We start from the raw sequence: 25,706 nt of genomic DNA on the forward strand, positions 1-25,706 counted from the left end.
CATTTAAACAGTTCCAAGGAATAATCCCTTAATCCCACAGCTCAACATCAAGAATGAAAAGTATAAATCCGCTATTATAAATTCATAACGGAGCGCATGTCACTTTGAAATTAAAATACTGAATAAGAAGGTCTGTTTTAGCTGGAAGCTGGTATAATTTCGGCTCTGTGCTTATCAATGCATACAGTTAGAAATATCTGAGATTATAATCACATGCCAATGTTTGTTGGTAAGTGAACAATTTTGAACTGCAACATGAGTCCTGAATTGAACTAAAACCTACACTTGTTTTTAACATTCTGGATCCATTTGGAGAATCAAAAGTTTGTCTTTTATTGGTGAAATCTAAATAGGTCAGGTAACGTCTCATGAGTTAGAAGGTTTCCCATCTGCTAGAGGAAGTATGGGAATATGTGCACAGATGTCCTTATCATATATGATTTAAATAAAATGGCCATCAGATCTCTGCAAAGAGGGTCAGATCTGAGACTGCTGACAGTTGGGGAAGTCAATATCCTTGCTGGGGTTTGGGGTATGAGTTATGGGTCAGGTGTGTGTTTGTTTGTTGTTTTTTTTAAAAGGATCTTGGGGTTTTTTAGAGCTTTTTTAGAACCAAACGTTTCATGGGTTCTGTTATGTTAATTTAGATGGCATAGATAGACTAAATGTGTTAGCATAACCTAGCCAGTGTTTAACATTAAACAGAGTTAAGCAAAGTCTGAGGTTTGGTATACAGAAACCTTAGCTTGCTTAGTACCATGGGAAACAAACTACAAAATTCATGCGAAATGTATTGATGTCAACATACTAAAGGAAAAGAATCAAAACAAGGTAAAGAGCATTTAAACAGCAATTGATTGTTTATGCCAAACAAAGTCCCTTTTGGGAGACAGTGAATATTGGTTAAAGCCTCTTCAGTCAAATAGTCACTTTTGTGCTTTAGACAAAACAGCTGGAGACAGAATGGACAGAAGAGATAGCACAGTAAAGATGTGGGAAATACGGTTTTTGTTTATTTCAGAATACAGGCTCAATGGTCGGTCACAGATGGATGCTTTGGGCTGGTAGGTCAGTCATGATCAGTGTTGCATATAATTTTTCCCACCCATATGCAGAATTCATTTTGTTATGTGCACCAGTATGGGGTTCGGAGTGTGGGAGGGGGCTCAGGGCTGGGGCAGAGGGTAGGTGTGTGGGGGATGAGGGCTCTGGCTGAGAGTGCACGCTCTGGGGTGGGGACAGGAATGAGGGGCTCAGGGCTGGGGCAGAGGGTTGGTGTGCGGTGGGGGTGCGGGCTCTGGGGTGGGGCTGGAGATGAGGGATTTGGGGTGCAGGCTGCCCCGGGGCTACAGCAGGGGGAGAGGATTCCCCCCAGCTCTCTCTCCCCGCAGCAGCACCTGGGCTTGCGGGGAGGGGCGCCTCTCCCTGCTGCGGCAGGGCTGGGCTAGGCCAGGAGAAGGGCTCCTCTTCCCAGCTGCAGCAGCTCCAGCTGGTCTGGGCTTGGGGAGGGGCTTCTCTCTCTGGCCGTGGCAGTTCTGGTGGAGTTGAGCCGGGCTGGGGCACCTGCGTGGCCCTAGATAGCCTGCCGTGCAGTTTACAGGGAACCTCGGTCATGACAGCTGTTGCTCTGGACCCTGGCTCATCTCTCTGGTATCCAAGGACTGGTGTCACAGCAATAATCCTTCCACCACAGCCATAGCAATGGTAAAAATTCTCTCCCTACCAAAGCTTTTCTTTTTTATACTCTATACTCTCATTATTTTGTCCAACAATTAAGCCTACTTTCTGACATATCAGTTTTGGTTCATTGACTTCAAATCCTTTGCTCCTTTTGTTTACATCATAATCTTAACACAGCCTTTGAATGGTACCAGTAGACCCTTTCTAATAGAATTAATCCCATCTTTTCTGTCACCTCCTCACATCTGTTCTTAAGCAGTTTTATATAACCAATCATTGTGACAATTCATGAAACTTGACCAACTTTTCACCCATCAGGCTAACAAAGTAGGCCTGCTAGGCCTCAAGTATTACGACAATTCTCAGTACTAGCTGGTTGGTTTTATATAATTTGGAAAAAAAAAGTTAAATTTTATACAAATAAACTGATTTTGTTCTACATAAAACTTGAAGTACAAATTCTGAAGACTTGATAATGGATCTGTCAGGTTGGTACCATTCTGAAGCACATTCCAAAGATGTTTGAAAATGTCTGCATGATCCTAGGAAGGTAAAATTGCGTGTTAGCCACTGAATCACCAAACATGTCAACTCTGGTGCTTACTAGCTTGGCCATTGCTGTAGTGTGCTCTTTAAAACAGAACTTAGTGGACAGTTTCACCCTGTGCAGCACTGTGTTGAGGCAGAAACCCGACGGTAGCAGAGTATAGGGGTTGCACTGAGGTTAATAACCTTATCAGTGGAGGCTGAGGCCCAAGTTCTGTCTCACAGCACAGCCAAGGCAGTCAGACTGGGCACTCGGGAGTTTAGCTGGGGCTTGACAGGATGGAATCCTCCATCCCCACACTGCAGAGTGCCCTGGAGCTGCTAAAATAGACTCCATGTTGCCTGTTCTCCCCATGCCATTCTTTAAATGTATGCAGAGAACGACCATTGCATCCACACAGAGATAAATCCACCAACTGCACCCTGCGCTGGCCAGCCTTGCTTCTGTATCTTTGATGTGCAGTAGTCTACCTTCTGTGCAGCCAAGCTGTCTAGCATGTGTAGGATTATGCATTTCCTGGGCAAGCTCCCTAGGCTATTCTCCCCCTCCACATGCTGCAGGAACACGTTTTGCTACAGAAAAGTAGTTTCCCAGAGCGGAGGCAGGATTGCTCCTAAGAGTTGTCACTTTGGTTGTATGAGATTTAAAAATAAAACCATTTTATTTAGGAGAGCATGACTATTTAAGCATTAGTGAATTTGCTATCGAAGGGTGCTTTCCAGTTGCCTCTGTCAAGAAGGTATAGCTAATATAAAAACACTAAAGCAAAAGTGCAATAATTACGAACATCACTTACAGAAACTTCTATTTAAATGAGACATTCCATAATTAATTATAGATAGGTCTCTCATATTACCAATCACATTTTTAGATGCTAATTGCAAAATGGTACTGCATATACCCTGGGTAATTTGTATTGCTGTTTTAATTCTTCTTTTTCTACTAGTCTAGGCCAGCTGGAATGAAAGAAAACAAAGGACCATATTTTGGTGATAAGCGTATTCTATATAGCAAAATATTTATGCCAAGATCCCAGCAGACAGACCAAATCTCTGTCTTTGTGCAGAGAGGTGACATTGAAAACATTGAAGTGAGCTGTAGCTCACGAAAGCTTATGCTCAGATAAATTGGTTAGTCTCTAAGGTGCCACAAGTACTCCTTTTCTTTTTGCGAATACAGACTAACACGGCTGTTACTCTGAAACATGAGAGAGAATACTTTATCCTACATGTACCAGCCATTTAATCTTCAGGGTTCATTGACATGCTACCTTGTACATAGACCACTTTTAACCAAACCTTGGCCAGCCCACATCCCTTCTTTCTATGCTGCATGTACTCTCAGAGAAGTGACCATGTCCTCATGCCAAATTTTCTGCTTGACAAACTTGTGCACGGAAACTGACCACTTGCCAGAATTTGGCCAAAAATGTAAATGTGGATGAAAGTCTGTTAATAGACACGGCAGAGGCAATTAAGAGAATAAAAACTTTGTATACTGATTCTCTACCTGCAGAGCTACCCTTCAGCGAGGACACAATTAATATCCTGAAAGTGTCTTAAGCCATCTCATTTAACCTTTTTTTAAAAGGCAGCTTTTGAAGAATTCTAAATGCGATTTGTCTGATCTCTCTAAATTGGACTGATAGTAAGTAATATAAATTTTAGCTTTTACAATAGTTTCAGGTCCTCTTAGCTACTCTCATCCAAAGTTTTCTGAAACAGCTTGAAATTAGATTTTTGTGTATGTGTGTGGTGAGGGTTGTGAAACTATGTTGCACATCTGAATTGCTGAATAACTGTCTTCTGTACTCCAAAAGGAATAAACATATTATATACTACATTGTGGAATCCTTAATCATACTGGTGTGTGTAACCCACACACCTCCAGGGTGTGGTGTTCTGTCCCATCTAGTGGAGGGGAGGGAGAGAGAGAGAAATGAGTCTGCTCTACAGCCTTAGCTAACAGCCAGTTGGCTTTTGGCTCATACGGTAGAGGCTCATGCACTAAGCTCCAGACTCTATCCTCATCAAGATTTATATAATTAGGCCCTGTGTGTAACTCTTACTCTTGCTGTCTGCAGAGTAAACTGCAGTCCTATTAATGTTTGGCATGTTCAGACTCTTCTGCTCATTTGTTTGTTAATGGGAACATCTAGCAGCATACATTTAGATTCCAAAAAGAGAGGTGTGGAACCTCCGTAATCGCTCCGTTGGGCCCTCTTGCTGATTTAGTTGTCTCATTTTCAAATAATAATTTGAGTCCTTGATATTCATTTTCCCCTCTACATTCATTTGTCACACAATTCTAAACACTTAAGTGGTGTTTTTATATTGCTGTCTTTATTTATACTTCAGTCTATGCCCAATGATGAAGTTTGGTCATGACCAGCTGATGAAATCCACCATGTTTCTCAGAGGGGTTGAGATGATGCTACAAGGAAAACAATTCCTCACGGAAAGCCACAAATGGTATATTCCAGCTATTTTAGACTTGACACCTGGTTTCATGTTTCTGTCATTACTCTTCATTCAGAGTCTTCTGTTTTTGTGGAGAGACTGGGGATTAATAAATCTGACATGTTCACAAGACATATTAGCCAGGGCATGAATGAATTAAAGGAAAAAATGCTACCCATCCATTAGAGGGAATGACATAGCCTGTTATCGTCACAGTGGTGAAGCAATTAGTATACAGAACTACACTATGTGCTATGCAGTTTGAGTGTTTGATCACACAATATAATATAATGAATGACTTTTCTGATATAGGAGACTTTTTTTTGGACAAAGCAGAACAGAAGCATGGAGCTTGGTCTCAGTGCAATAATGGAGTGCCTTTTTAAATGTCATCAGCCTCTACACCTTCTTGGACTACATGTTTTCATTTAAAAACCACATCACATTTTAGCACTTATACACCCGTTCTGTCTGAATGTAACAGTATTGTGAAACATTGGAGTGAAACAGCCTCTCTATTCAGATTTTAGTCATTTGAAAAACTGAGTTGGGGCCTCTTTCAGTAGGAATGGTTTAATGGTATTTTCTACTAAAGCCAGGTAATCTGTTAGAGTGAAATGTGCCAAACGGATGGTCTATAATTGAAGATAAATCATTCCGGCAATTAGTAAGAAGTTTATATTTTAAAAGATACTACTTTCTGCTTGTTTGTTCTGAGCCTGTGTCTTATTTTTACAAAAAAAGCTCCAGTGTTTCATATTTGAGAAATTGAAAAGCTGTTTAAAATGATCTCTTATTGGGGTTTTATTGGACAGATGAGGTTAACAAAATACCCATTGTTCAAATACAATTTGTAGTGGCATTGATGATTAAAGCTGGTTGGACCATGTTATGCAAAGTAATAATTTAGCCCATATTTGGCTAGTGAAACATTTGCTGATGAATGCTGATTTTCTTTGAAATTATTTTTATTTGCTGAATAATTTGGATGAATAATCTTCAGATTGGGTGTTCCCAAATGGTTTAGTTTGATTATTCTATATATATGGTGTACAACTGGTATCCTATGTCAGATTGGATGCCTGTAATATTTTTAAACTGGAAAATAGAAATGAACAACAATGGACTTCTGGTCCCAATTTTCAGAAAAATAAACATTTATGCTAAAATTTGCCAAGCTGTCAGAATTAATGTCTTCTATTTTTATGGTTACCCAGTGGTTGTGCAAATAATTGTGAATAATGGATGACCCACTAATCACAATGAGCCCAAATTTCTGCTTTTTGTTCATGAAAATATTCGTGAAGTTGTTTTGACTGTTTATTGAGTTCTGATGTTCCAGTGTGTTGGTTAACTCTGTAAGGCAGCACTTCTTGGTATGACATGTTAGAGCTAGCTGATCATCGTCAGAAGTAATCCCTTTCAGAGGCGGCCATTTGGCTGAAATTGCTCAGGAAGCATGGTCTTTGTGGGCAGGAAGCTCAAGTTGTGGGGCAGGGATCTTGCAATTTAGGATTATTCATATTGTGAGCATTGCTTTAGAATATCTGTCCTCTTGACAGGCATGAAGATTACAAATATTAATGAATCTTCCCACACTTCAGTTGACGCTTGTTCTCCGCACTCCCACCAATGTAATATTACTGTCTGAGGTGCCTTCCAGTTGCTCAGTGTAGTGATGGTAGCACAGGGGCAAGCTGGCAAGGACTGCCCTAGGGCAGCAGAGGGGAATGAGCAGCATGTGTTGGGGTGGCCTGTCCCACTGCCTGCAGCAGGTCCACCAGTACTGTCGTTGATTGTTTTTTGAAGTTTTTGGCTCTGCTTGGATGAGTCTACCCTAACTTAGAGTGGCCATCTGTGGTCTGATGGACACACATGAGCAGAAGCAGCTTTTCTCTGTCCATTTAAATATTTGTCATTTCACTGAGACTTCCAACAAGGCTGATATTCACGTTGTGGTGATGGATGCTTGTCCCCTGAGAAAAACCACTGATCTTGCTTCATTAACTTTTAGTTTAAAAAAGAATTTAAACATCTCCTAAAGCTCCCAGAACGATGGCTGCAGTTTCACATTAGAGAATATTAGAAGTGTAGACAGAACATGAGTGGCGAAGGCATTAGGATTTTTAAAGATTAAATGTTTTTTGCTTTTCAAATTTAATTTAATTTGCTTCATGCTGAATACAGCATTGGAAAACAGTCGCCTGGAAGAGGAACCGAGCAGCAGCCGGTACCATTTGATGGAGACTCTCTGTGATGCTGCTTTGACTGCTTTCCAAGCTCGCCTGTTCTCAGTTACATGAATAACAAATAATTGAATGAAGTTGAATAATACATTTTAGTAAACTGGATCTTCCTCTTTCTGTGCAGAAGGGATGGACCTGCTCATGGGGACAGGGTGAAAGGATCTTTGTGTGGAGGGGTTGTCCCATAGCTGGGAATGGGTGCAGTATGTTCATCATCATCTCAGCAACGGCTTTAACTTTAAGCTGGCTTCAGTCAGTATTAGCTCTTAAGCAATGTGGAACCCTCCTTTTTGAGGGCTAGAATGATGGTTCCTTAGGGAGCTCTGTTGTCAAGGGATCAAGAGGGGGCTGTATAGCGGTCATGTAGGGCCTGGGCCTGGAGTTTCATAGTTTCTAGAAGCTAAATGCCCTACTCCAGTTGTTCTCACCCAATGGTACGTGTAGCTCTGGGGGTACGCAGAGGTCTTCCAGGGGGTACATCAACTCATCTAGATATTTGCCTAGTTTTACAACAGGCTATGTAAAAAGCACTAGCAAAGTCAGTACAAACTAAAATTTCATAGAGATAATGACTTGTTTATAGTGCTCTATGTACAATACATTGAAATGTAAGTACAATATTTATATTGTAATTGATTTATTTTACAATTATGTGGTAGAAATGAGAAAGCGAGCAATTTTTCAGTCGTAGTGTGCTCTGACACTTCCATATTTTATGTCTGATTTTGTAAGCAAGTAGTTTTTAAGTGAGGTGATACTTGGGGATATGTAAGATAAATCAGACTCCTGAAAGGGGTGCAGTGTCAAATATTTGGCTAAGCTCATTAAGAAGAGTTATCTTCTTTTTAGCGTTTGTCCACCATTGGAAACAAAGTATTGGATTTACTAGACCGTAAATCCAACCCAGTATCACATCTGTAATCCTCCCTAGAACTTTTTGTTAAACCTTGTAAGTAAAGAAATAATGAATGTGATGGAAAAATATTGTGAGCTAGGCTTGGCAGCTTGAGTTCATTTCTAGCTTCCTTTCATTGTTTTTGTCATGTATCCATCCTGCATATTGTAGGTGAACTTTTCTATTTTTTGCTAGAAGTAAGAACCACACCTGTGTATATTTTACCTTTCCTCAACTGAAGAATAATAACTTGATAAGATAGATACAGTTCATAGCTGAAAAATCCTTGTTATGCACATAAAGCTCTAAATAACATGAATATACGTAGGGCAGAGATGCTTCTGCCCAGAGTACTATTTGCCCAAAGGGTATAGTGCCTGAAAGGTCTCTTGAAGTATGACAACACTGTTTTCAGAAGTCTTGCCCGTGCAAGTCTATGCATCCTGAAACGAGATGTCAACACTGAAACATTGATTTGTCAAGGAAAAGGTGTGGGACTGAGTGGGTGTATTCAGTAGATGCAGGTAGTGCATATTTTTATCTGCATATCTCTACATTATAATTATCTTCCCTACCATCCATCACATACTGTAGCATCAAACTTTCATGTGCTTAGTTAGGTCTCATCTTGGCACTTACAACACTTCGGAGTCATCGCTATGTATCTGTATGTCTGAATTTTATCTCCTCAGCTTCCCAAGTGAGAGTTCTGCATCTCATGAGGATGCTTTAGCTCAGGATAATGGAATGTATATTTTACAAAGACTTCATTCCGCTTTCCAACTACGTAAAACAAAGCTTTTCTTCAGGAAGTTCATATTTTGGGCTATGATGAATCAAGGCTCCACAGTGGGTACTGGTATAAAAATTATAACTTCACTGTTGTTCTTCAGCATACCGGTTACATTCATATTGTCAGATTTTATTAGATGAAACATTATCAAAGACTCTCTTGCCTTGAGCTAGTTTGAGGTGCAAAATTTGATGTACTTGGTACTTCTGGGAAATCATAAGAACATACGAACGGCCATACTGGGTCAGACCAAAGGTCCATCTAGCCCAGTATCCTGTCTTCTGACAGTGGCCAATGCCAGGTGCCCCAGAGAGAATGAACAGAATAGGTATCATCAAGTGATCCATCCCCTGTCGCCCATTCCCAGCTTCTGGCAAACTGAAGCTAGGGACACCATCCTTGCCCATCCTGGCTAATAGCTATTGATGGACCTCTATTGAGATACTGATAACAGTCTACTTTTAAGGCCCCTTTATGAGTTTGAAGTTCATTTACAGCTGTTATGTGGCCTGGCACTCTGACACTGCATACTACAGAAGGACACTTGTTTAACCAAGATTGTTAGCAGGAGGAGTGCTGGATTTCTTGACACACATGCATATTTTTTTTCTTATTTAATTGATCTTAGTTGCTCTAGGCCAAAACAGTAGGTGTGACACTGAACCTCCCCTTAGTTGTACATGAGCTCATTAATTAAGACCACTTTTTCCCTGAATGCATCCGATGAAGTGAGCCCACGAAAGCTTATGCTCACATAAATTGGTTAGTCTCTAAGGTGCCACAAGTCCTCCTGTTCTTTTTGTGAATACAGACTAACACGGCTGCTACTCTGAAAGCTTTTAATGAAGTGCAGTGGTAGCAGCATCTGCTTCTGCTTTTCAGCCCGCAGTTGGAAAGTGCCCATTTACAGTTGACTGTCTGCAGCACTGTAGCAGCTGCACCTGCACAGATCCCTCCTACAACTTTTCTGTTCCACGACATAAGATGTTGTGAAAAGTGCACAGAATTGGTCTCCACGGTGTATTTATTTTACCCTGGTTTTTATGTTTCCCTTCTTATGAATGGGTAAGGCTCTAGCTTCCCTAATGGGAAGAGTAAGAGGGTACAAATGTTAATCTCTTTCTATTTTTTCTATAATGGAGAATAATGCTTAAAACTTTTTAATGTCACCCCTTTTCGGTATTCCTTAACAGTTTGTTTGCTTTCTTGATTGCTCCATAATGAATAGATATTGTCAGTGGACGATCTTCAGTGATATCTAGCTCTCCCTCCTGAGATGTATGTTAACTTAGAACCCATCAACACCTCTGAGTAGTTCAAACTATTCCTTCCAATATACCTCTCACTCCTCTGCTTTTAACTTCATATGCCATTATGTTTAGCTGCCTAGCTTTGTTACTCCTGAAGTGCCTTAAAATCCTTTTGAGATTTGACTAATTTAAATACTTTTGTAATTTGCAGGTTTGGTCCCTCAGTTTTTAATCCCTTTTCCAATTCATGAATAAATGTATTAAATAGCACAGGTCCCAGTATAACTCTAGGGTCATATTGCTGTTAACCTCCTTCCATGTTGAAAATTGGCCACATATTCCCTATGCTCTGTTTTCTATCTTTTAAATAGTTTCTAATTCACAACACAGCGTTCACTCTCACCTGATGGTCCATTTTCTGAGGGACTTTATTCAGAGGCTTTTTGAAAATCCAAATAAATTGTATATACCATTCCTCACTCACGCGGTATATTGTTGACTCTATTAAAGAATTCTATAGTCTCTGTTAGCGTCTAGAAGATCCTAATGGTCCTCTTGGGCCTGAACATCTGTGAATGTGGATTCTAATAGATTCTCATTTTAATTCCCTGCCGACAGCTGGCAATGGCAGTGTATTTTCTTTTGCTGGAGCAGCTTCATAGCAGCAGCCCTCTCAATTTTTGAACTGGGATTAACTTTACTCCAATCATTTGTAATAACTGTTTGAAAAGTTATCAGTCAAAGGATATAATGTGCAAAAATTTAATTGTGTCCTCGAACTCTGAAGTTTGTTGAGGTGTTGGCTATACTGCTTGAAGTAGAGAAGAAGCTGCTGTAAAGGGACTGATTAATTTGTCTCATTTTCATAGAGTCATAGAAATGTAGGGCTGGAAGGGACCAGTTGAAGTCATCAAGTGCAGCAGTCTGTGCTAAAGCAGGACCGGGTAAACCTAGACCATCCCTGACAGGTGTTTGTCTAACCTCATGTTCTTAAAAACCTGAAATAATGGGGATTCCAGAACCTCCCTTGGAAGCTTATTCCAGAGTTTACCTACCCTTATAGTTAAAAAGATTTTCCTAATTTCCAACTAAATCTCTCTTGCTGCAGATTAAGACCATTATTTCTCATCCTATCTCGGGGGGACATGGCAAACAATTTATCGTGATCCTCTTTACAACAGCCCCTAACATATTTGAAGACTGCTATCAGGTCTCCCCTCAGTCGTCTTTTCTTAAGACATGCCCAGTTTTTTAACCTTTCCTCAGAGGTCAGGTTTTCTAAACCTTTTTATCATTTTTGTTGCTCTCCTCTGGACGCTCTCCAGTTTGTAAAAACCTTTCCTAAAGAGTAGTGCCCAAAACTGGACACAGGACTCCAGCTGAGGTCTCACCAGTGCTGAGCAGAGTGAGATAATATATAGTGGGTCTTATACACAACGCTCTTGTTAATACACCCCAGAATGATATTAGGTTTTTTTGCAGTTGTATCACATTGTTGACTCATATTCAATTTGTGATCCACTATAACCATCAGATACTTCTCAGCAGTACTACCACCTAGCCAGTTATTCCCCATTTTGTAGTTGTCTATTTTCCTTCCTAAGTGACTTACTTTGTACTTGTCTTTCCCAAATCACCAATTCTACAATTTGTCAAGGTAATTTTGAACTCTAATTCTCTCCTCCGAAGAGCTTTTAACCCCTCCCAGTTTAGTATCCTCCACAAATTTTATAAACATGCTCTCCATTGTCCAAATCATTAATGAAAATATTGAAGAGTTCCAGACCCAGCTCCCTCTTACTACTTGGAATTGCCTTCATTCAGGAATGTGATGAGGTGCCCTGGTAGACTTTAACCCCTCCTAAAATTTAGGGCTCAGTCAGTTCTCCAAGTTTTTTTTCTTGGACCTGCAAGGGTCAGCTGGCTAGTCCCTTTCACTCAACTTATATCTTCAGGGTCTTTACTTCCTCCTCAAGGTATTGAGACAGTTCACAGATCCAGCCTCCTCCTAAATCCCAGGTAAGGATCTTCACAAAGGCAGGCTGGTCCTCTTGAATCAACCTTACAGCAGTGGGAGTAGAAAATTATCCTGTAGAAGGATGCAGCCTTGTGATGCTCTCTCATCAAGTTCCCAAGCCCATCATTGCTGGGTCACCATGTATCTGACATGAGTCTGGCTGTGTCTGTCACCAAGTTCAGTCACAGGCTGTGTACTCCCTGATGTTCTCTTTTAGCCATCTTTCATTTTTGTTCACAAAGTATTTTTCACTTAGCCTTTTCAGTTGAACAGAAACTCTAACTTGGACTCCACAATTTCCACTGTCGGAGCAATCACTGACTGTTCAGTGTGAAAACGCAGAAGGTGTGCACCAATTAAAATAACATTATCATGTTCAGTGGCCAAAACAAATATCTCTGCAAGAGGTGTTTCACATTGTTTTACATTGTTTCAAGGTGGTGATGTGTCTTACAAACTTTATACATTAGATTCCTTTATTGGAAAAACATAAAGGAGCAGAGAAAAGTGAATTGTACACTGTGCAGCAGCGACTCTTCCCACTCGCTCATACCATGTTTTTTTAGTTGCTTGCTTTTCTGCTTATATATAAAACTAATGACAAAAATTAGTACTCACTTCAAACTTGAATCAGAGCAGCAAGGGAGACTCAAGCTGAATAAGTGCTGTAAAATGAAACTTTACAAAATCCCTTTAATTATTGTTAATTAGCTAAGTACATGAAAAGAACCCATGTTATGAAAGCACTAGTCCTTATAGACTCAATAAATATAACAAATTCTGCAAACTCCCACTGGACGTTTTGCCTGTGTTGGGACTAGAATTTTATCCAGAGGTGTTTCTGACTGAGCTATTACTGATACTCCCACAAAAATGCCCAAGCTATGTTCAGCAATTTTATATTTTTGAGCAGAATGTGCTTGATTAAGTTATATATAGCATGCTTTTAAAAATTCTGCTTCTCTGGTCTTTACTCCTTGAAGTAATAAAAGAAGATGTGGCATATATTTGTAAGGCATGGGTGGGGAACACTTCTACTCCTTACCATCTTCAGACTTCACTTGGCCTTTCCCCAGAGCAAAGTTTTAAAACAGCAAAAGTAAATCATGATATAGTTCTGACATTAACTAAAGTTACACTCCCCTTATATTTGAAAGAAATGGGCGAAGGTCAAGTTCATTCCATAACAGAGGTGGGCAAACTACAGCCCGCAGGACCGTCCTGCCCAGCCCCTGGGCTCCTGGCTGGGGAAGCTAGCCCGCAGCCCCTCCCTTGCTGTTCCTCCTCGCCTGTAGTTATGCTGCTGCGTGAGTAGCACAACTTGCACCCGCGCACCCCCCCAGGCTTCCCAATAATCCTGTCCTGCTGCTCTGAGTGGCATGGTAACAGGGTGGGGGAGAGGGTTGGATAAGGGGCAGGAGGTCCCGGGGGGGCAGTCAGGGGACAGGGGGCGGTTGGATGGGGTGGAGGTTCGGGGCGGGGTGGTCAGGAGACAGAGAGTGGGGGGATTGGCTTGGGGATGAGGTCCTGAGGGAGCAGTTAGGGAGGGGGGTCCCGGGAGGGGGCGTCAGGGGACAAGGAGTTGGGGTGGGGTTGGATGGGTCGGGAGTCCCAGGGGGCCTGTCAGGGGACAGGGTGTGGATAGGGGTCGGGGCAGTCAGGGGATAGGGAGCAGGGAGGGTTGGATTGGGGGTGGGTCCTGGGGGGTGGATAGGGGCGGGGGGTCCCGGGAGGGGGCGGTCAAGAGACAAGGATTGGGGGGGTTGGATGAGTCGGGGGATCTGAGGGGGACAGTTGGGGGGGGGGGGAAGTGGGAGGAGGCGGATAGGGAGCGGGGGCCAGGCTGTTTGCATAGGCACAGCCTTCCCTACCTGGCCCTCCATACCATTTCGCAACCCCGATGTGGCCCTTGGGCCAAAAAGTTTCCCCACCCCTGTTCTATAAGCTACAGTATCTGCTCACCTTTGACACTTCTCTAGTATTATTATTCTCTAGTATTATTTTCCTTCTTTTGATATTCAACTAATCAACTTACGCTCAGGAATACCCTTCTCTGAATTTCAGTTGTTCATTCTCCATGAAAAGTTAAAATAGTCTACTGAAAGTCTTTACCACCAGAGATAAATTACTGTAAAGTAGGAGTAAAGTCTACTACACCTAGTATAAAATCTTCAAAATGATTACAAAAAGGTGCTGATCACAAAATAAGAGAAAATTATGCAGTTTCTTGTAAGATTTTCCCTACAGGGTAGGGAGGGGAGAGAGAAATAATTAGCAAATATCTTGGTTATAGCTAGGGCCTTACCAAATTCATGGTCCATTTTGGTCAGTTTCACATAATGGGATTTAAATATCATATATTTCATGATTTCAGCTATTTAAATCTGAAATTTCATGGTGTTGTAATTGTAGGGATCCTGACCGAAAAAGGAGTTGTGGAGGGAGTCACAAAGTTATTGTTGGGGGAGTTGCGGTATGGCCACCCTTACTTCTGTGCTGCTGCTGGCGGGGCACTGCCTTCAGAGCTGGGCACCTGGACAACGGCAGTCACTCTCTGGCCTCCCAGCTCTGAAGACAGTGCAGAAGTAAGGGTGGCAATACCATGACCCCCCTAAAATAACCTTGCAACCCCCCTGCAACTCCCTTTTGGGTCAGGGCGCCCAATTTGAGAAACACTGATCTCCGCATGAAATCTATGTAGTATAGGGTAAAGGCACACAAGAGACCAGATTTCACAGGGGGAGACTAGATTTCACGATCCATGACGTGTTTTTCATGGCCATGAATTTGGTAGGACCTTAGTTATATCCCTAATCTCATAATATACTTCATCATTAAATAGAATTAATGTTCTTGATTGGTGCTTAAATCACGTATCTTGAGTAACAATCTGGTTTCTAACCCGTTGTCTCACTTTCTAAACAAGCAAGATCAAAACAAGCTTAACTTGCCCAGCCAGGTGTAAATTAATTTGTTCTTGTGTCAGTCACTGTCGTCTTCTGATTCTGGTACAAAGAGGAAAAGTATCCCATTGCAGATTGCAAATAAATATTTGCATCATTTACCTGACTAAATGTTTTCACTCTTCCCCAGAAGAAGTAAGAATACACAGTGAAGTCAATGGAGCGATGACCATTTTTACCAGTGATGATGATTTTAAAACTTTAAAGAAAACATAAATTAATATTTTAAGTGTTTTTGAACCTGATCCTCCCCTTTGGGGAGTTTTGCATGTTTACAGACTGTTGGATTGGGCCTTCAATTTCCCAGCTTCACCAAAATGATCACTTTTGCCAAATAAACCCTGTGCATGTAATGTCTGAATATTTTCCTTATATGCACATAAATATTTCTTGTAGATACCACTGAATTTTTAAAGGTGTCTGCCTGCAACTTTCCATCTTGCTGCTAACCTTAGCTGTAAGTCTCCAGTTGTTCTTTAACTGTGCTATTAGGTCATGCTCCTGCTCCCATTTTAAGGTAGTGGCAAAAAATCATTCAGAGCACATGTGGCCAGATCCTTAGCTGGTATAAATCAACATATCACCAGTGAAGACTATGGAGTATCTGAGGATCTGGTCCATAACATTAATGCTAACACACTAAATGCTCTGCAGCAAAGTTCTGTCTTGTCCACTTAATCATTGTTTTAATCAGCTGGACCATTGGATGGTATTAATCGCAAATTGCTTGCTTGTAATATGTGGATAAGTCAAGTCATTGTCAAAATTTGTTAAAAGGCTGTTTCAATTGCAATATGTAGGCAAACTTTAGAAAGTTTAATATGTTGCCAGAGCTCCATTAAATGCTAATGTATCTTTTCTAAATAAGTGATTTCAGAGACATCATCCTTCAAGGAGAGAGCTTCATTTCAATCATTTCGCTCATCTTGCCAGATTCCTTTAGTTACGTCGCTACCCAGTGTTTCTGAAAGCATGCATGACCCTGGAGGGGATTGTGACAGTAGCTTGGGCTCTGAGCGTCTATATGTGCACATTAGAAAGGGACACGTTTGTAAGTGTTTCTCTGAGCTGTATTGTGGCTGATAGTCTGTTCATGTAAGTCTCCTTGCTCTTTGGAGTTCCCCGATGTGCCCCTGGAGTCTATGCAGGCAATGGCCTTTGCACAGATCCTTCACTTGGAGGAGCAATTCCATTATGCTTATAGTCATGAGTGGTACATAGGGATGCAGTGAAAGGATGTGATGGATTTCATAATCAAGTCTATTTACATATCCTAAGTGCTAATATTTATCTGTTTTATTTGTGCATAGTAGGTCCTTTTGCCATTGCATCTGAGCACACCACAGATAAAAGAATATATCAGTCACAGTTTAGAAATCTGAAAAGCAAGAAAGCAAAGAGAGTGCATTAGATTTAATTATCGGTTTGGTAATATTTCTCCAAATAGTCAATCACTTGGTTATTTACTTTGTATTGGAGAAATAATGTAAAATTAGATTAATGGAAATTGTTTTGGATGTTTAATTCCTTTTGGTGTAGTGATGTGAAATGCTGTCTCTGAGTATATTTTCAATGTGCTCAGTTTGTATGTAGCTGTGAGTATCCCTGAAAGGAAGACGTTTTTTAGATTTATAATTGGAGTCCCTGGGGAATTGCTCCTATAAATGTTCAGCAGTAAAATGTCCCATGTTTAATTCTCTCCCCAATATGCCTCATAGTGTCCTTAATTCATCACACTGGACATTACCCAAATCTATTGGAAGGCTAGCACTGGCAGTCACAATACCCTTTTTGACATGACAATACCTGCTAAGGCAGAAGATTTAATTAGCACCAGTGATGCGCACATTGTTGCCCTAGTTGGTTTTTTTCATAGTTTGACTCTATGGTAGGATTTCCATTGGGGTTAAGCCCTAGAAAATCCTCCTGTTGGGTACTTAAGGCTCTAAAAGTAATAACACTGCTTGCCTCCTTAACAAACAAACAAGACTCAAACACCTGTGCAGAGAGTTCTCTGCATGAAGCTGGTATAGTTCAATGGACAGAATACACAACTGGGCATTAACAGACCTGAGTTTCAATTCTAACACCAACTTGCTGTGTGACTTTGATCATAGATGTATCTGCTTCCTTTTCTCCTGCAGTTTCCCCATATGTAAAATAGAGATAATAGTTCTTAGCTGAATTCATAAGGCACTTTGAGATGAACTGTGATATATGTTTGTATTAATAATAAAGTCATTAGAGGAATGACTGACACTTTTCTAGAGATAGTGTTAGAAGCCTTGAACAGCCGATGCTTGAAATTCTTCAAAAAATAAGATACATATTTCAACATGATGGTCTATGAACAATATCAGTGTCTGAAAATGAAATAAATATGTCCTGATGTTACTACTGGGGATAAAGTAAAATTATATAACTGGTGGTGTATGCTTTGATAATCTAGTAATTTTAATTTGTGTAAAATCCAAATAGAAATTTAGCAAATGACCTGTCCATGTATGAAATATTAGAAGCCTGTAAAGAGCTTATTATAAAGTACACACAAGTATCATGGTATAAGTGGATGTCTTTTGTTAGATGACAAAAGTGGATTTTTGTTAGATGACATAAACACAATAGGGAGACATAAGGAAAATGGAACGTGTCAAATGTTGTGACTGAGAATATACACCTAAGCAAGGCAAACTCAAGGAAAGTGTCCGATGGCAAATTAAGGATGCCTTTGTGCCCGCTAGGACAACACACATAGATGCAAGTTATAGAATGCAAGACCATTCTTCAAATTTACTTCCATTAACTAATCTCACGAGGACTGGAACATGTTGCTAGACACTCCTAGGTTATCATTATTATAAATCATTAGTCATTATTTTATTACTGGATGTAATATGATTCTAATTTGAGATGGGCAGAGTGACCTGAATGTAATGTGATGAGTAGTGAATACAGAGTATGTGAGTAGAATGGGTCTGATTTGTAGAGCTGCTGACAGCTCCCATTGAAATAAATTAGATTTGTGGTAGCTCTGCACCTCTGTAAGTCAGGCCTGTGTGTACAGTGTTGCTTCATACATATACTGCATATGCAGTAAAGATGCTTCCCTTTTGTTTAATAATCCAGCTGGACTACACTGTTTCACAATAAAAGTTGGTAAATCTACATCAGTATGGTGGAGTTAATTCATTCAAATAGTGTAGAGATCTATATGGTTCATCTATAACTACTAGTTTGACTTACTTCCTTTACCTTCAAGTGCTTTGAGAAATTTCCCAAGTAGATAACTAGATGCTCATGTCATTTTTCCTAAAGATTTAATCAGCCATTGCAATTACTGGTGGTTGGTGTTACTGACTACAAGAAAACAGCAACATCTGCCTGGCTGTGTTATATGTAAAATATAAAAAAGATTCTTTGAACTTCGTACAGTCACTGAAAGTTAGAGCGGTAACCATTATGGGCCTTAAGAGGACAGAAGACACAGACACCCTCTCTTCTTTGCACATCAGTCCAATTATAGTAACCTTTCATTGTCTTTTGCATATTCTAGGATGTGATGTCCACATTCTTCCAGTTTGGGGCGTCTATCCAGCAGGAAGCCATTGTCATGCTGAAAGTGATGCAAGATTATGACTGGCATGTCTTTTCCTTGGTGACCAGCACCTTTCCTGGATACCAGGACTTCATAAGTTTCATCAAGACCACAGTGGAAAACAGTTTTGTGGGCTGGGACATGCAGAATGTGATCATACTTGATACTGCCATTGGGGATGCCAAGACCCAGATTCAGTTGAAGAAAATTCATTCATCTGTTATCCTGCTTTATTGTTCCAAGGATGAAGCTGTTTACATTCTTGATGAAGCCCGTTCCCTAGGCCTTACAGGCTATGATTTCTTCTGGATAGTCCCCAGCCTGGTTAGTGGCAACACAGAAATCACTCCCAAGGAATTTCCTTCAGGGCTAATTTCAGCATCCTATGATGAATGGGACTATAGTTTAGAAGCTCGGGTGCGGGATGCTCTTGGGATTATCAGCACAGCTGCATCAGCCATGTTGGAAAAGTACTCCTTCATTCCAGAAGCAAAAACCAGCTGCTATGGACAACTAGAGAAGACTGATAGACCATCTCACACACTACACAAGTAAGATGTTCTACTTTTTTCCTATACTGTACATGGTTTTGAAGATTATTTTTTTCAGATTAGTACCAATATATTTCCTTGTAGTAAAATAATACTTTTTATTAATCCCTTCAGCCTCTTTATAAAAGATATGCTGTATTTATTGTTTCAGAGATTTCCAGGGGATTTCTACAAAAAGGTCTGGTATGTTGTTACTTGTACTATTCTATGCATGGAACTGATGCCTTGCTCCTTGCAGTAGAGAGCTACCATCTCTTTGGATCTGGTACCTTCATAAATTTGGTTTCAGCATAGTGGGTTGGTGGGATAAATTAATTAATTATCTGTTGTGTCTTTAATCATTTCTCAAAAATGTAATGTGGAGGTGAAATTGCCAAAATACTATGCAGGCCTTGACTGAGTTTGCGTTACTCCCATTAACTCCTAGAGGACTCTAATTAGTTAATACTTTGTTCATCTTTTTACTCTATGTTAAAATGGTGATGCAGGAAATTATACAAGTCCAGGGTAATCTGGGCAACTAATAACAGACAGGAACAGAAGTCTGTTACTATTGTAGTTTTTTGCTACCTCTGCTTGTAAGTATTTTACCTTGGAAACTTATGTAAAAAGTCATCAGCATTAACCCAAGTTGACATGGAAGTATTCTCGCAATAATGTGTCACTTTTCAAACGGGAACTGTTTGTTTAGTTTCAATAAACTCTTCTCTAGTCTTGTCTTAGGGGCATTGGGAGGTTCGAGTAAATGTAAATCAAAGTCCTGACCACTTGTGAGAGAACCTTTAATAACCACACTTAACTGCATTCTGCCTCCCTGAAGTCTCCCCTGCATATGTAATTGGATATTGTATTCTTCAATACCTGTACTTACATGGTTGTGTAATGAATGATGCTGTGATGAGTACCAAGATGTATTTGAGCAAGTATGCTTGGGAAGTGTCCAGTCAAGGAACGGCAAGAATGTCGTGTGATTTAAGTGGCAATCACACAACACAAATAAAAAATATTCAAAGCCGTGCTTATGGGAAAGAATTTAAGCACTCTAGAGGCTGAAATATTTTTGTATAAACTATTCATTGAATAATTTCTAAATAACCAGGCAACATAGTAAAAAATGGAAGTCTGAATAATTCACAAACAGAGAAAGGAGCCAGGTTCTGGTCCTCCTAATTTCTCCAGTATTTTGAAAATGTGAAAAGAAAGAGGAGAAATATGTGTATAGAATTCCTAAATACAGTAACGCATGCAAAATTGTGGCTATTTTCTTTTGCTGATAATGAATGTGACTTATAGGTATAGTATATAGAAATACATAGTTTTGAGAGAGAAATCAATACACTCTTATATTTTAAATAGAATTAAGTAATACATTTATCCACTACTCAAATCATTCTCATTCTCTTTCTCTCTCTCCTTTTTATTCCTGCTGGTATACCATATTGCGTTTTCTTTTCCAGAGTGATGACTCCTGACACACAGTAACTTTAGAAAGGACACACACACACACACACACACAAAACTAGAAATCCTCTCCAGAAATACTGTGTGTGTGTAAAAAGAAAAGGAGTACTTGTGGCACCTTAGAGACTAACCAATTTATTTGAGCATGAGCTTTCGTGAGCTACAGCTCACTTCATCGGATGCATGCCGTGTGTGTGTGTGTGATACCTAATGGAATGTTAATCAGTAAAAGGGGCATTGCCCGTATGACCTATAATTTGGCTGCTGCTCAGTATCACAGTACATTCACATTAGAATATTTGCATCCACTGTGGCCAGGTATTAATCATTTACTCTGGGTTTATTAATAAGCAAAAAATGATTTTATTAAGTATAAAAAGTAGAATTTAAGTGGTTTCAAGTAATAACAGACAGAACAAAGTACGTCACAAAGCAAAATAAAAGAAAACACGCAAGTCACAGCCTAATACATTAAGAAATTGATTACAGGTAATATCTCACCCTCAAAGATGTTCCAATAAGCTTCTTTCACAGACTAGATCCCTTCCTAGTCTGGACCCAATTCTTTCCCCTGGTACAGTCTTTGTTAGATCCAGCAGACATCTCAGGTGGTAAGCAGGGGTTTTCTCATGACTGGCTGCCTCTTTTGTCCTAGTCAATGGGAGCCATCAAGATTTTAAACCACCATTAAACCACCATTAAACCACACTTTGCATAATTACAATAGGACCTCAGAGTTAAACTTCATATTTCTAGCTTCAGATACAAGAATGATACATGCATACAAATAGGAGGAATATATTCAGTAGGTTATAACCTTTTTTATGATAACTTACAAGAGACCTTTTGCATAAAGCATATTCCAATTACATCATATTCACACTTCTAAGCATATTTCCATAAAACATATGGAGAGCAACGTCACACAGGGTGCATGTGTAAACCTCCAGATGTGGAGAACAGATTTTCTTTATGTCCACTTTCATTCACTATGGTCGCTTGCTACAGCATCTGTAGCCCAGAGCTTTGGCTTCTTTTGGCTGTGGATCAGAAAACATATGCCAGCCCAGTAATGCAAAGTCACTCATTTCAAATTAGTATAGCACTGGGTGAACAGTTCAGCAAAGAACAGAAACCTAACTCTTCTAAGTCTGGAGTATCCTGACCCACAGCAGTAGATTTATAGTGCCTGCATGCTGGATATAGAAGGTTAATTCTAAACAGTGTGGTGAATAGTTACTATACTACCTAAATTTAGAGCAAGACAGAGGGGATTGATGGCAACACTTACTTCCTTAAAACAAAAAAATGTGTCTATTTGTCCTTTTATGGTGGAAAACAGAAGAATCCTTAAAGGTATTTAAAACTCGAGTCTCCTAAAGGTGAAAGGGCTGACCATTGTCAATGAGTGAACTTATCAGAAGTGGGGAAATGTGCTTTTCAGGGTCTTCTAAGGCCCCTAATGGATGGCCACCACAGAAACATGTTAGAATTCACTTCTAAAACATCTATAGCAATGAGTTTATAAAACCGTGTTGCAGGAGGCTCACTGAATTAGCATGACTTTCCAACGCTATTTTAATGGTCAACTGGTTTTAACTTTGCTTGCAGAATCTGTGTTGCTTCAGATAGAGAATGTAATTAAATTTGGGAGAGATTGTGAAGTGGGGTTGAGAAAAGGAGATTGAGTTGTGCTTTCATATAGTGTAGAATAGGCATGCGTATTTATATTAAGAATTGGTATGTAAAATTATGGCATCCAGGAATAGCTGCTTTTCCTTTCAAAACGGCTCCACTTTGGTGCTGCTGCTGTCTATGTAGACGTCATTGCCGGCAGTTTCTGTTAAATGCCAAATACTGTATCATGTAGAGCTTTTCTTGCTTCATATCCACATTCCATAATTCGTGTGGCCCTGGTGAGGAGCTGCACTAAGCGGTAGGCTTCCTCCTCCTGGCTCCCTCCATCCCACCCTGAGCCTCTGAAAGAACTGTGGAAAATCAGCAGAATTGCTGCAGAAAAATCTGTGAATTCCCCCCTCCATGGAGTGGGGGATGGGGGGGTGGGAGAGAGGAGGGAAGGGAGGAACACTCAAAAAACTATGCAGTGACAACCTGTTACAACATAGCTACTGGCAATATGTTTCCAAAATCATTTATTCTAAGACAGAACAAATCTGAATCAATGTCAGATTCACTGTAATCTCTATACCAAGTTTTTATTGCTCTTGATTTCTTCTTATATTAAGTATATGTCAACATTTTTAAAAAAATCCCCAAAAAACTACTGACACTGTGCTCACTAAATCACACAGTTTAATATTAGAGCTTACACTGAAAATATAAATTCAGCGTTAACTCTGCACCCCAAATTCCATGAATGTTGCAGCCTTGAATACCTTTCACAGTTATACCCTTTCACTTTTAAAAGCTCTTGTATTAAAAAAAAAACACTGTACAAGGTGGAAGTCCGTTTTAAAGCTTGGATATGTTTTGAAACATTTTCCCCTGTTCAGTCACTGGCTGCTTTGGAGCGGAACTAGCTATTTAGCATTCCTCCTCTGTGTGATCATGTGCTGCCATTAAATCTGTATGACTACAAGGGGAATGTATGCATCTCCGCAATGCAATTAGGCTGTAACATGAGATCCTACAGTATGTAATGCATAATGCACCTGCAAATTACTGGTGGATGGAGCTGTAATATACGACTGTGAATAAAGCCACTTTCCTGTTGGAAGCAGTCATGTCTACCTATAACATGAGCATAAGTTTTCCTGTATGGAAGACAATTCATTCTCTCCCAAATTTCACAATATAACGGGAGTGGGGAGGGTGCTATTTACGATTTATAGAGGAAATGTCACAATAATAAGAAATTGCTTGACGTAGTTCCTGTAATTAGTCATTTTTATATTTTTAAAAAATAATTATGCTGGAGTACTCAATTAATAGTTACTGTATAATTCCAGAATCAATATATACAAATGCTTAGCACTTCCATAGTGCTTTGGAAACATTAACCCTTTTAGTACCGTGGTGCAGCAGATAAGTTGAATGTGCTTCACTTTTACCATCAGAAAAATGGAGGTTACCTATTTAAGTGCATTGCCCAAGGCTACACAGCAAGCCAGTGTCTGAGCTAGGATTAGCACTCAGGGCTTTCATGCTGCCTTGTTCTATTTTAAACTAAAAAAAATACATGAAAGCAGTATTAAAGGACAGATTTAAACAAGGAGTATTGATGAACGGGGGAAAGGCTAAAATTACTGTAAACAGTTGAAGGGCTTAAGGTCCACTATGTCATGCCTTACTGATCTGTATTGAATGTCTCACCATAACAGTGAATTCCACACGTGATACAGCTTGCAAACGCCAAAGCTGAGAACTCAGTGGGGAGTACTGTATCTTGAAAAAAACCCTACCGGAGGTAATACCTGATGCTAAATGTAAACAAGCTCAGGAAAGAAGCAGAAAAAAAAGAGGCTTTTAGACCCTCACTTTTATCATCACTGTCAAATTCAGCTTGAAACCTAGCATTGTATTCTAAACCCACTTCACTATACGTAGTTCGTTTGTAAATGAAGATAGGTAACATTTTACACACTATTTTTTGCATCCAGATGATCACTTTAAGCTCTGGATTTTTTAAAAGAAAATCTGTTTTGAAGTGAAATCTATTACAAAGGAAAAACTCTCAATGTTTTACCCCTTGACTCCTGTGAGCAACGCACTGGCTGAAGGCATTTTATCTCTCTTGAGCACACACAGGCTGTCTCCCCCCTTCACTGCAACTCTAAGATGCTGCTGTTGGCTTTTTTAGACACAGGAAAAATGCTGGTTTGCTTGAATTTATTGGGATAAGCTGATCAATGTCCATTTCTAATATATGTGGGAAGAAATCGGCTTTCCCCTAGAGTGTCTCACCATGTGGAAAAAATGTAAAGGAAAATTCAGAGTGAGTAGTTGAAACATACATATTTTTCAAGTTAATGTCTAGAGGTTTACCTTGAGTAGCATTAGATTTAGGAGCATAGGTAACAATCTGCAGTTGAGAAAAACAGAATGGCTGATCTGTTGGAATGCTCCCTCCTCACTTGCAATATCCCCATAATCTCCCAAGGCAGATATACCATTACACACAATATGGTCACTCACATAACAATACAATTAGAGCTAGCAGTGTATTAACACGATATCTGAACAAAAACTCCCTCTCCCAAAAACCCCTGCTATCATCATGAGAAATTCTGCCCTCCCATGAAATAAAAAAGGTGTATGTGTTGTTGTTTTTTTGGTTGTTTTTTTTATACATGCCATTGGAGTTTTTCTAGTAGGGTAAAAATGTATAAAGTTTTGGAACAAAAATCAGGGACAATTTTTTTTGCAATCAGCTCAGATGTATTCCTTGATGAGCATAGCATAATTGCTATTCTTTGCCCTCACTCCTGAATAGCAAAGAGGTTTGGAGGTGCATCTACAGATACATTTCGCCCACACTTAGTAGTGTATGAACCTACTTACAGCTACAGTGATTATGTGGCTTTGCTGGGTAGGTAGTGAATCTCCCTCTGATCCCAATCTGTGGCCAAAGTGTGAGTCTGGAGCAGTGTGCCCAGCTACTGCTTACTCCTTGCACAGTATAAATGCAGATTCTATGCCCTGTCCCTGTCCTGTACACAGGCCCCTCACTAGCTTGTGTGGGGGCTGGTGCAAAGCCTAGTACGAGCGGTCATTCTTGTACTCTACTTCATCGAGCTTCAATGCAGAGCTCAGGCGGTGCAGAGGGCATTGGTCTGGAGAAAAGCAGTGCTTAGGAATACAGTACCTGATCCTCCATAGCCTCAGAGAGACGAGGTACGTGAGGTAATATCTTTTAGTGGGCCAACTTCTGTTGGTGAGAGAGACAAGCCTTCGAGCCACACAGAGCTCTTCCTCAAACCGTTCTACAAACCCTGGTTATACACACAGCTCTTATTCCTGTAAGTAGTCCAGTTGAAGTCACTAGTAAGATTAGGCACATACATGGCGAAGTGGAGCCATCTTGAAAGAACTTTGAGGCTTTATTCAATAAACAGACCAACAAAACACTGACAAATATCTGTCTATTTCTGTTTTGATTAACTTAGTTTGTACAGGTTTCAGAGTAGCAGCCGTGTTAGTCTGTATTCGCAAAAAGAAAAGGAGGACTTGTGGCACCTTAGAGACTAATAAATTTATTTGAGCATAAGCTTTCGTGAGCTACAGCTCAC

The 25,706-nt window shown here is 40.1% G+C and overlaps 1 protein-coding gene across 2 annotated transcripts in view; it reads left to right on the forward strand.

Moving 5' to 3' along the window:
- GRIN2A (glutamate ionotropic receptor NMDA type subunit 2A) overlaps positions 1-25,706 on the forward strand; it is a 296,277-nt gene that overhangs the window by 144,337 nt on the left and 126,234 nt on the right. For both annotated transcript variants that reach the window (XM_073362474.1, XM_073362473.1), the window contains exon 3: positions 18,404-18,996. In XM_073362474.1, the coding sequence (XP_073218575.1) occupies positions 18,404-18,996 (593 nt within the window). The remainder of the gene's footprint in view (positions 1-18,403; positions 18,997-25,706) is intronic.

Source organism: Lepidochelys kempii, chromosome 10 (genome assembly GCF_965140265.1).
Source record: "Lepidochelys kempii isolate rLepKem1 chromosome 10, rLepKem1.hap2, whole genome shotgun sequence".
In the NCBI taxonomy this organism is placed as follows: domain Eukaryota; kingdom Metazoa; phylum Chordata; order Testudines; family Cheloniidae; genus Lepidochelys; species Lepidochelys kempii.